General features: G+C 41.5%; 1 protein-coding gene across 2 annotated transcripts; it reads left to right on the top strand.

The window, feature by feature from the left end:
• Positions 1 to 409: 409 nt before the first annotated feature.
• LOC127296903 (uncharacterized) lies at positions 410 to 7,470 on the top strand. Of its 2 annotated transcripts, none has more exons than XM_051327141.2 (21): positions 410 to 788; positions 896 to 958; positions 1,381 to 1,673; positions 1,772 to 1,856; positions 1,938 to 2,015; positions 2,102 to 2,161; positions 2,241 to 2,345; positions 2,743 to 2,853; positions 3,493 to 3,534; positions 3,695 to 3,811; positions 3,881 to 4,068; positions 4,620 to 4,900; positions 4,983 to 5,104; positions 5,207 to 5,249; positions 5,341 to 5,432; positions 5,708 to 5,756; positions 5,960 to 6,030; positions 6,130 to 6,249; positions 6,749 to 6,837; positions 6,949 to 6,994; positions 7,156 to 7,470. In XM_051327141.2, exons 1-21 carry the CDS (start codon positions 648 to 650, stop codon positions 7,201 to 7,203), a joined length of 2,244 nt encoding a protein of 747 aa, XP_051183101.1. In that variant the 5' UTR covers positions 410 to 647; the 3' UTR covers positions 7,204 to 7,470. The 2 variants fall into 2 exon arrangements, with proteins under 2 accessions (XP_051183101.1, XP_051183100.1); XM_051327140.2 differs by having other exon boundaries at positions 413 to 788; positions 4,617 to 4,900.
• The last annotated feature ends 4,404 nt before the right edge of the window (positions 7,471 to 11,874 follow it).

Consider the following 11,874-nt stretch of genomic DNA (forward strand, 5'->3'; position numbering starts at 1 on the left):
TGTGGAAAACCATGTTCTAAATTATATCTTCATGTAAACCACGTTCCCAATTATGTATTAGTTTGTGGAATAAAATGTTTCTTATTCAATTTTCTATGCATTTATTTATAATTTTAAATCAAAACATCTATTGGAGCCGCCGTTTTGAGGGCGTCGGTGTGAAAACAGCTCCCTCCGGGCGTCCTGTCGGCGCCTATCTGGGGCTACAGTGGAGATGCTCTTATTATGGCCACAACTTATCTTTTTTTTTTGAACAAAGCCACGACTTATGGTGTGCCCCCTATCCTTAGAACCTTCTTGAAACCCACCATGTCGCGGCTGCTCATCCGTTGTATGAGCTTCACATCACATATTTTGAATTTAAATCGTTTTAGCACTAATAAATCTTTATTCTTACCTAGAAAAAATACTAACACTAATAAATCTTTCTTTTGTCAATCATAGTACTACTAGATCGTTTGTTAGATCTGGCGATGAATTAACGGGAGGAAAAGCATTTCCAGCCGTAGAGACGTAGAGCCATTCTTGTGTCGTCTTGGAGCGCCGGCCACCACTCCCGGCGAATCCATCCCACTCCCACTCCCACTGCCACTCCCCTGGAGACCTAGGGTTCCACCTCCCATCCCAGCCATCCCCGCATCGCTGCTATGGCCGACCCCGACGAGCTCGGCCGGAGGCTGGCCGTCGTGGGCGTCTCCGACCCCGGTCCCGACGACGCCGCCGGCACCAGCAACCTCTTCCAGGTCATGCGCGCCGTCGAGGATGCCGAGACCACCATCCGCCAGCAGGTCAGCGATTCCTCCTGGCCCCATTTCCATTTCTCTTGGTCCGCCCCCTGATTGCGAGTGAGGTCTCTGTGATGTTATTGATGCCTCTCTGTCCCTCTCGCGCGCAGCTGGAGGAGAACGGCCGCCTGAAGGAGGAGCTGATGCGCAAGACCCGGGAGCTCGACGCAATCGTAAGTCCAACTCCACCACCCATTCCATTCTCGATGCCGCCACCGCCTGCTTATTACACTGAAAAAAAATGATTCCCTCCCCGATCCACCAAATCTATGTGTACTGTTGGCTAACACAGCCTCTGCTGATGAATACTTGCATAAATCCTTGCAATTGATACATCATACATGTGCAAACCTCACTGGTATTGCTACCTTATCACACACAACTCATGACATTCCAATCTTCATCTGTATACTACATGAAAAATGAGATGGTAGATATTCAGTTATGCATCTCTGATTATGTACGATTACCGCCAGCATAGTATATATTCCCTCTTGTGAACAGATTGTCCGATAGTCCAATTTCAGTGCTACTTCTTTCACATTTTCGTTCCACTGGGATCTAGCTTTGAACATTCTACCTTAATCTGCTACAGCGGTCAGAGGCTACGAACCAGACCTCTTTCACGGGGCTGGATCAGGACCGCGCCATCGAGGCCTACAGAAACTCTTATTCAACTGATGCAGTCGGGAACAAGGTGGAGGACCCGAAATCGTTCAAGAATGGAGCTGGAGACCAGATGTTGCAGGATGCCATGAATCAGAAGTATCTCGACGCCAACCACTCTAACGAGATGCTGAGAAAGCTGCCAGGGGACCAGGCTACTGCTGAGACTGGCGTGCGGTCCCAGTTCTCTACTCCGCCGTCGCGTTCTCTCTCGCCTGCTAGGTATGTACCTCCACAGGTTAACGCCACTGAAACATTTCCCATCACTTTGCATCCTTTATTTGTACAACTGTGATACAGAAAAGACCTTTGTTATGCAGGCGCCAGAGAGAAGGAGAGTATGATTCTAGGCTCAACTTGGCTCAACAAGGTATGGAGATGAGCTCAAACATTATCTGGAAACAGGTATGTCTATATAATTCGCTTGCTCCGCACTGGCAGCACGTATGTGATCTCATGGCCTGATGAAGATAGTTACTTCCACAGGATCTTATTGCAAAGGTTAAAGAACATGAAGAAGAGATCGCACATTTAAGAAGGCATCTTGCTGACTACTCGGTGAAGGTAATTATGCATACAAAAGAAACATTATCTTCTTCCCCCTTCCACTTCTCTGTTTCTCTTGTATGATAGGTTGTCTTTCCTGATAGGAGGCCAAGATACTTAACGAGAAACATGTTTTGGAAAAACGTATTGCGTATATGCGAATGGTAAGTATCTTTAGCCTATATAAGGTTGAAATACCATCTTTGGAGTAGACCGGACTATTCTATAACGCACTATTTTCAGGCATTTGATCAGCAGCAACAAGATTTAGTTGATGCTGCATCGAAAGCTTTATCCTACAGACAGGACATCATTGAAGAGAACATCCGTCTGACGTACGCATTACAGGTAAAACCTTGTCCGCTGTTATTCTTATTGCTAAAACTTCAGAGAGCCAATTAACATTTTCATGTACTGATGTGTTTTATCAACCTTACTTTTGGAACCATTTGAATGCATGTCTTTAAAATATTTCTCTAGTTTTATTATGTGAATGAAGCATTGATAAAACTGAACTTCCTTTCTGCTCCACAAAACTTCCAACGAGGGTCGGTGTCTTTTTATGGCCTATGTGTATGAACAAAGTAATATTGGAACCTATGTGGTTATCGTATAATTGGGGCTTTAGTCTCTTACTCTCTTAGTCATTTATTTTAGAAGGTTATCGTATATGGTGCATCTTCTTGAACTGTCTTTTATCTACTTTTGGTGATAAATGCTTAGTTCTTCCTTTCGTACTCCATAGGCAGCACATCAAGAGAGGTCAACTTTTGTATCTTCTTTGTTGCCTCTTCTGTCAGAGTATAACCTTCAGCCTTCTGTTCTTGATGCTCAATCAATTGTTAGCAGTCTGAAGGTATGTTCCACTTCTCATACGTGCCATGATATTTTGTGCTTGTTTGGACTTGATTAAACTGTATGTTTTCACGAAATAAGCCTCTACAGCCTGGACTAGATTATTTTTTAATGAATTCTTGGGTGTACTAAGAGTGAGCTAAATAACCTTCCCAATAAGGATTCAAATTTATGATGTGATGTCAACTAGACAGATGATTTAGGAGACAGCAAACATCTATGATTTCTAACATAGAGGTTTTATACTCTGCTTAAGTAAAAATTAGAAATGCTACAACTAAACGTCGATTCAAATTTGTGGTGTGATGTCAACTAGACAGATCATTTAGGAGACAGGAAACATCTATGATTTCTAACATAGAGGTTTAAGACTCTGCTTAAGTAAAAATGTAGATATGATCCAACCAAACGTCTTAATGGGTAGCTAAACATTCCTTTAGTTTTTATTTGTTTTATCATCACTATAATATTATTGATGTACTTTTGGTCATTGAGGTATTCACATGGAATGATCTATGGAGAATTGGAGATGAACATTTCTCTTGCAAACAACTTATATGGCTTGTTTTGTTCCTTGCTTGGTTGGAGCTAAGTCTATAATATGTAACTTGGTGTTGAGACTGAACTTTTTTCCTTGCAGGTTTTATTTACACATTTGCAAGAGAAACTCATTATTACAGAGGTGAGTCACGTTGAGCTTTGCTTGGACTTTGCTCCTTACACAGTAGCTAGCACGAACCTACATCCTGGCCAGTAGTGGACTTGTTATGCTTCACAGCTTATTGCTGATATTTTCTCACAGAACTTTGAAGTTGCCTTGTGTGCAAACTTGGATGGTGCAGGAGAAACTGAAGGAATCTCAGTACCAGATTACTCCTTGGCGTGTTGAATCTTCAAATAATACAAGTGGTCCTGGACAGTCACCTTCTCATCCTCCTGGAAATGCGTTGGTTGCTTCTGTACGACTCTATACTGCTTTGTCCTTTACTTGTTGAGTGCATGCATATTCTAACACTACACATTTCCAGAGCCAACCCAGCCTTGACATTGTGCCCCAGCAAGCATATTCTCATGTACAATCCCCAATTTCTTCTCCCGTCCGAACTAGACGTGATTGGGACTTGTTGGCGAATGAGAACAATCAGGTCATCCCAACCGAGGTTGCTTCAACAAATACAGAGCATGGCAATGTTGGAATGGCCTCTCCTCCAAGCAGGTTACTATTGTTCTATTAAGAGCTCAAAATGTCGACTTCCTAAGTTATTGATAGCCTTTTCTATCCGTATGCTCCTTCTTTTAAGACTATCTTTGTTAGTTTGTTCTTTTAAACCTGTATTATCCACACCACTTTTATTTCACTTATAGGACCTTTTGCTAAGCATGATCCCTGTGTGAAACCACGGTTTTGTGAGCCCCAAACAGCAGATATTTACTGTAGTATCTAGGAATCATTTATACCTGAAATTAATTGTGTTTATAACATTGGCAACTGGAAGCGAAAGCATAGAGTCTGGATCATTTAAGCCCGCTTATTTGCCAATAATGGAGAGCTTTGTGTCCTTGAAACACTAATTTAACCATGGCCCACAATGCACCAAGGCAAAGCGTGCCATTCTTTTCGATTTCTGGTTCTTTTTTTGTACAGTTTAACTTGTGTGTGGGACCATTAGCAAAAATGATTTTGTTAGTCAAACAACTTCAGTTATACAGAAAGGCAAAGTTGGTTGTTATACTGGATGTGCATTTGTTTTCTTATTTATACAGCAGCCAAGATACCAAGGATGTTCAAGCGCAAGGAGCTGAGCGTGATTCTCGTGCTGTACGATTTAATTTTGAATCAAAGGATCAAAACCCATCATTCAAGGACCTTGTTAGGAGTGATGTGTCAGAAAGTCCAGAGGGAGCTGAAACCCAAATTTCACAAGAACCTCTTACAGAATGGGGTCCTGAAGGCCCACCTGATTTGGCATCTGGCCTTGAAGAAGGAAACCTGCCTTACCCTTATCTTCCTACTGTCCTCGAGGAGCCTAATTCTTCTTTCTCTGAAGGTCTTGCATATTTTGATTTATGCAATTTCCTTCTCCGTATTCTTTGGTTCTGATGGTAACATCATGTTTCATAAATGTGCAGCTGCAGAGGATGACCCACTGCCAGCCATAGATGGGCTAAGAATCACAGGTGACGCTTTTCCTGGAAGAGAAATTCAAGCAAGTGGGTATTCTATCAACGGGACCACAAGCTGTAATTTTGAGGTGCGCTTTGTAGATGTGCTCCAACTTCTGATCTACCTGTCCTTTTGAACTCGTTCTCACGTCATTACAATTTCAATGTTTGCAAAAAAATTGTGCATACAGTGGGTCCGCCATTTGGAAGACGGGTCAGTAAATTACATAGAAGGTATTATGTTTTCACCCCTATTGCCAGGAGGCTTTTATTTTATTTGGTGTACTATGAGAAAATTAATTAACATTTCAGTTGCCTTATTTAGGTGCAAAACAGCCCACATATTTAGTTACTGCTGATGATGTGGACTCTTTACTAGCCATAGAGGTCCAGCCTCTAGATGACCGGAAACGGAAGGTAAATCCTTTCGTCTGATCATTCATTAGTGGAATTTTGTCAAGTTGGAACCAATAACTTGGTCTGGTTTTATTCACAGAGGAGAATATAGGCTGAGAATCATATCTACCATATATGCGTTTGGTTAGGTTTATCTCTGTATCCTTTAATAAATTTGGGAGGCGTCTAGACGTAGTTGTTTGTTTGGAAACTACAAAAATGTTGATCGTTGTAACTTTGCAGTAGGACACTCATGTTATTTAACTTTATCTGAAGCATTTATTTTTCGTTTGTAGGGGGAGATCGTGAAGGTTTATGCTAATGAGAAGAGAAAAATTACTTGCGGTGAGTTTGTTGAGAACATATCTGTATCTTCGTAAAAAAATGGGCATCCACTGTTCTGTTTTAATTGATGAAGTGTATGAGCTCCATGGCCCCCCTAAGAATTCCTAGAATAATGCTAGTTATGTGCTTGTTCTTCTTAAGTACCGCAAAAGAAGAATATTGGAAGAACCATGTTGCTGAGTACAGAATCATTATCTATGCAGATCCTGAAATGAAGGAGCTTATCAGGAAAATTCTTTCAATTGGGCATGTGTCTTACGAAGTTCTTCTACCTGTATGTTCTCTTTATCTTTTTCTAGTGGTGTGCCAAGGCTCAAAGCATTCTTGCTGCATTTTTCTTATTTCGTATAACCATTGAGAAATGATTTTGCAGGTTAGATTTATAGACATGTGGGAACCTGCAGTATTAGCAATAAAGAGGGAAGGTTACAGCATTAAGTGTAACGGACAGCGTGGTGTTGTTGTTACAGAGAAATTCCAGCAAGCTACCGCTGTATGGTTACAAATTATTCATTTCCTTAAATTTACTCTTTTATAGCTTCTGATTATACTCTGCCCGGTAACAAAAAAGCGCTATAAAATATTCTGCACGATTTTTGCGATAAATATTCTAAAATATCATTAACAGCATCTTAGCAAATAACCAAGTACTCCCTCCGTCCCATTGAACTTGTCTGAGTTTTTTCTAAATTTGGATGTATCTAGACCCTAAATAGTATCTAGAGACATCTGAATTTTGACAAACCTCCGTTTCATGGGACGGAGGGAGTATTAGCATTCCCTGCATGGAATTTTAGTTACCATACTTTCCACAAAAAGTACTTCTGTAATGTTATGGTTACGTTTAGTAGGTTTCCTGAATTAAATAATGGTGACTGGTCCATCGTCTCCTTTTTCGTACTTGTTGTTTCTCAAATGATGACTTTAATTCTGCACATTGCCATTTTAGTATGTAGAGGTGGCAACTAATCCTGTGCTGGGTGCATTTACAGATCAATATCCCGTATGGGCGTCCTATTGAATTTTTGATCCAGTCCGCTGATGGTGCCGAGTATAATCTCAAGCCTGCAGAGAGTTCCCCGTGAGTTTTGAGACCAAAAGCCACTATTTTAAATTCTGCAGTGACTAATGCATAATATATGCAAATTGTATGGAGTTTAGGTGCTAAGTATTGGCTATTCAAATTTTCCAGATCACGAGATAACATTGTTCTAATACTGCGGCTGTTCAGAATGAAGGTATGTACTCCGGACCTGTTTCATGTGGTTTGGATCTGTACCTGCTATGCTATTGTTAATGAAGGGACATGATGGATGGTGTAGCAATCTATGTTTGTTGTATTGTGCTACATGTACAATGTGGAATTGAAATGAAGATGTGTATGTTTTTTTTTTGGCAGGCGGTGGAGAAGAGTAAAGGAAGAAAAAAGGGCATCTTCTTCAAGTAGAGTGGAGTGGAGTAGAGTAGAGGGTGATGGGATTTGTCTTTTCGTTGTAGCTATTTGTTGATTTATTTGTATTTGTCGCGTGATTCTTGATTGTAGAAAGACGAACTAAGGAGTTAGAGGTAGGTACTAGCCAGCTAAGGTTTCATGCCTATGCCAATGTATTGCAGACTCCCGATGCTGTATCTACCATCTGTCATTGTGTAGAGAAAGTTAAGGTACATATGCGTTTTGGTATGGATAATACAAGTGCCAGTTTGGTTAGTGTTATTTTGAGTTGTGATAGTGCTGATGAGAAGGAAGCATGGGATTGGTTTTGCAATATCAACATATTCAGACCCACAAGATGCCTCTTTCCCACCCATGAAGCTATGAACATGGTTATAAGGTCACGCTCATAGCGTTTTCTCGTCATGTACAGATAATACCCTGTAGTATAGCAAATAGGTTCAGTCAATTGTTAATACAACAAGCACAATGTATTGGGCAATACGAGAGTTAAGGCTTAAAGTTACGTATGTGATACATTTCTCACGTCTGCGTGCCATGTAGAATAAATTTGAACCAACCAAATTGTAATCAGGTGCCCCGTTGATAATATAGTCGCACAAAACTCTGCAATGAGGTTGCACATCGGTTAGCAAGAGAGGGCTGCAGAAATAAATTGTCCGAAACTTGGCTGGGGTCTCTCCAGAGTATGTAATGAACTTATTGGCATTTGATGCCGGAGCTTAATAAAATGCAGCCCACTTGATCTAAAAAAAAAAACACGGCGCCCATCCTCAACGTCTCGCCGTGGACAGCGACACAGCACACATCCCTGACTCTGCGTTTCGTTATCGTGTGATTCCTTCGGCCACCTCTCTGTCCTCCTGCCCAAGGTATTATCAGTTACATATTGCAAATTCAAAATATGAGTCTACGTAATTTGTACGAGTTAAATTTACTTTCAGTCTAGGCATTGATTGCTAGATCTGTTATACACGTCTAGATTGTAAAAGACATACCTTTTTGTGATATTAAATTTTTTACACATCGATACATTTTGTTTGTAGGGCACTTGCACAATTAAATTGAGGCACCCATGTTTTGAACAGGACAACTACGACACCTAGCTGGGTGCCTCCGATTGGGATGGAATTTAAATGCAGAAACAAAAGCTTTGGACTTTTCGACTAGCTTTTTTTTTCTTCGAAATGGGGAAAAATATCGTCCCAGCTTCTGCATCCAAAGGATGCACACGGCTTTTTATTAGATTATTCACGAACCTTACAAGAAGCAATACAAAAGATCAAACTCGAAGCAACCTTACTATACCTACAGTGGGATGAAGAGGGTGACAATACACCAACTCACATCATCCAAAACTAAATGCCTTCCCAAACCACCCAATAGCAGGTGAGAAACACATCCAGTCAAGCAGACTCTCAGCGCACGTCAACACACACGCCACAGGAGTTGCTCCCGCCGTCTTCCTCGACTCCATCTTCAAGAGAGATCATCGCATTAACCTTGCAAGACCTGCCGTCGATGCCACCATGACGCCAGACGGCTCCACCCTCCTGCACGTATACATCATCCCGCATCTGTCGTCGATACCCTGCAGCACCATGCCACTGAGACTCAATGCCAACAAAGTGGTAGATGAACACCACTCCACCGAAAACCGCCAACATCCAGCAGCTGCTCCAAAAACGATGCCCCAAGCGGTAGAACGACGCAGGGCACGCCGCCATCGTTCGATCCGGGAGACCCGGACCTAGGGTTTCCCCCGGAGCAGCACGAGTGAGAAACCGCAGACTGCATCGACGATGCCTTCAAGAAGGTAGCGGCGCGACACGTCGCCATCGTCCGCCAACCGAGGTCGGAACACGGTTTTCACCGGCAGTCGCGCATCCCAACTCGCCGAGTGTAGTGCCAAGACTAGCTAAGGTGGAAGTATTGGTTTTGATGTCGGAAAAAATATGAAAAAAAGAGCAAAATTGGTGGGGTGGTCACTTCTGCAAGATATGTTTGCTCCAGTGAGGGTTTTCCGGCAAAAGACAAAAGAGATCATAAGAAACGATGTCCTTATGCGGAAACAAGAGGATGATGCAAAGTAAGGATGAATATCACAAGGTGCGATGCTTGAGGAGACAAAATGTCTAGGAGACCAATTGGCTAGACTAATTAAACAAGAGGAGCTAAAATGAGTTCAACGAGCAAATGATTTGAATTTAAAAGAGGATGAGGCTAGCACCAAATATTTGTATGCAAAGGCAAATGGTAGTCATCGAAGAAATACAATTGTTTCACTAGATCATGGTGGTGGAAATTTTTTTGGGCAGAAAAACCTCGAAAAACACATTAACAAAGTCCACCAAGAATATTTCGGGCAACTGCAAGTTTCCAACATTCATCTAAACTTGGAAGATATCCCTCATATTAAACATGAGATTGCTCGATCCATGACCTATTTTTCAATGGATAAAATTAAGTTGGGGGCATCTGGAATGGCTCGTAACAAATCTTCTGCGGATCAAAAAAAAATATCTCGAAATTGATCAAGCATGATATGAAGGCCCTTGTTCACAATTCTTTACACCAAGGAAAACTTGACATTGAACGCTTAAATGTGAGGACCTTTCTAATATGAGGAATATTCAACCAAAACATTTGTTGAACATGGATTTCAATATTATTACCTAATTGTTGATGAATAGATTGACTCTTGTGGTTGATCTTGTTGTAGGACCCACTCATACTGCCATGTGGAAAATGTCCCTGATAATTTAGAAATAAACAAAAATTGGTATAAAATTTGGAAACCAATATCTTTAGTTCTTACAAATAATATGTCCCTGGAATAAAAAAAAGTGAAAATAGTGGTGTGATAAAATTTGACTTGTGGGCAAGTTCAAAATATTCAAATTTAAATATGTAGATTTGTGTATATTTGATATAGTTCAAATTCCACAAATCCAATTCAAGTGATTATTTTTGCAAATGAAATATCTTGATGTCCTTGATACGTCTCAAATGTATCTATAATTTCTTATGTTCCATGCTAGTTATATGACAATACTCACATGTTTTATATACACTTTACACCATTTTTATGCATTTTCCGGCACTAACCTATTAACAAGATGCCGAAGCGCCAGTTCCTCTTTTCTGCTGTTTTTGGTTTCAGAAATCCTACACAGGAAATATTCTCGAAATTGGACGAAACAAAAGCCAAACTTCCTATTTTCCACGGAGGGTTCCAGAACATCGAAGGAGAGTCGGAGGCGGCCAGCAGGGGCCCCACACCACCTGGCGGCGCGGCCAAGAGGGGGGGCGCGCCCCCCTAGGGTGTGGGCCCCTCGGGACTCCACCGACATCGCCCCTTCGCCTATATATTCTCTCCGTCGCGAAAACCCTAAGGCATACAGTCATATTCCACGAAGAGTTCCGTAGCCGCCGCCATCGCGACGACAAGTTTTGGGGGACAGAATCTCTGTTCCGGCACGCCGCCGGGACGGGGAATTGCCCTCGGAGTCATCTCCATCGACACCACCGCCATCTTCATCGCCGTTGCTGTCTCCCATGATGAGGAGGGAGTAGTTCTCCCCCGAGGCAGAGGGCTCTACCGGTAGCTATGTGGTTCATCTCTCTCTCCCATGGTGTGATATGTATGTGATCATGAGCTTTGTATCACTATTAATCTATGTGCTACTCTAGTGATGTTATTAAAGTAGTCTATTCCTCCTCCATGATGTAAAGTTGACAGTGTGTACATCATGTAGTACTTGACGTAGGTTATGATTGTAATCTCTTGTAGATTATGAAGTTAACTATTACTATGATAGTATTGATGTGATCTATTCCCCCTTTCATAGCTATTGTTGACAGTGTGTATGCTATGTTAGTACTCGGTCTAAATTGCAATGGTCTATTATGCACTCTAGAGGTTACTTTAATATGAACTCCGGATTCACTCTCCACGGTGTGACGGTGACAGTGTGCGCATCGTGTGTGATTCCTTTATGAAGTTGTGGAGCTTGTTTACTCCGGCTTGAGGGTGCTCTTGTAGCCCTACACAATGAATGGTGTTTGTTATCCAACAAGAGAGTGTTTAAGAGTAGCACAAGTGAGGAGAAGTTATTTATTTATTATGTGATCATTGTTGAGAGTGTCCACTAGTGAAAGTATGATCCCTATGCCTTGTTTCTAAGCATTGAAACACCGTTTCCAACAAGTTCTGCTACATGTTCGTTTGCTGCCATTTTTATTTCAGATTGCAATTGCTACTTATAATCATCCATATTACTTGTATTTCACTATCTCTTCGCCGAACTAGTGCACCTATACATCTGACAAGTGTATTAGGTGTGTTGGGGACACAAGAGACTTCTTGTATCTTAATTGCAGGGTTGCTTGAGAGGGATATCTCTGACCTCTACCTCCCTGAGTTCGATAAACCTTGGGTGATCCACTTAAGGGAAACTTGCTGCTGTTCTACAAACCTCTACTCTTGGAGGCCCAACACTGTCTACAGGAATAGAAGCGTGCGTAGACATCAGTCCTCTGTCTAGTAGTATTAAGCATCACTACCTAATTTTTTTAAACAAGTTTGCAAATATTCAAATTTAAATATGAGGATTTGAGTATATTCACTATAGAATTAATTCCATAATTAATTTGGGCATAATT

The sequence above is a fragment of the Lolium perenne genome, chromosome 4, assembly GCF_019359855.2.
Source record: "Lolium perenne isolate Kyuss_39 chromosome 4, Kyuss_2.0, whole genome shotgun sequence".
Classification (NCBI taxonomy): Eukaryota; Viridiplantae; Streptophyta; class Magnoliopsida; order Poales; family Poaceae; genus Lolium; species Lolium perenne.

What these genes read in the sequence shown, in the direction of transcription:
- LOC127296903 (XM_051327140.2), top strand. Translation starts at nt 648, where the DNA reads ATGGCCGACCCCGACGAGCTCGGCCGGAGGCTGGCCGTCGTGGGCGTC. An exon ending in CCCGGGAGCTCGACGCAATC is followed by an intron (nt 959 to 1,380) that starts GTAAGTCCAACT and finishes AATCTGCTACAG; the next exon opens with CGGTCAGAGGCTACGAACCA. An exon ending in CGTTCTCTCTCGCCTGCTAG is followed by an intron (nt 1,674 to 1,771) that starts GTATGTACCTCC and finishes TTTGTTATGCAG; the next exon opens with GCGCCAGAGAGAAGGAGAGT.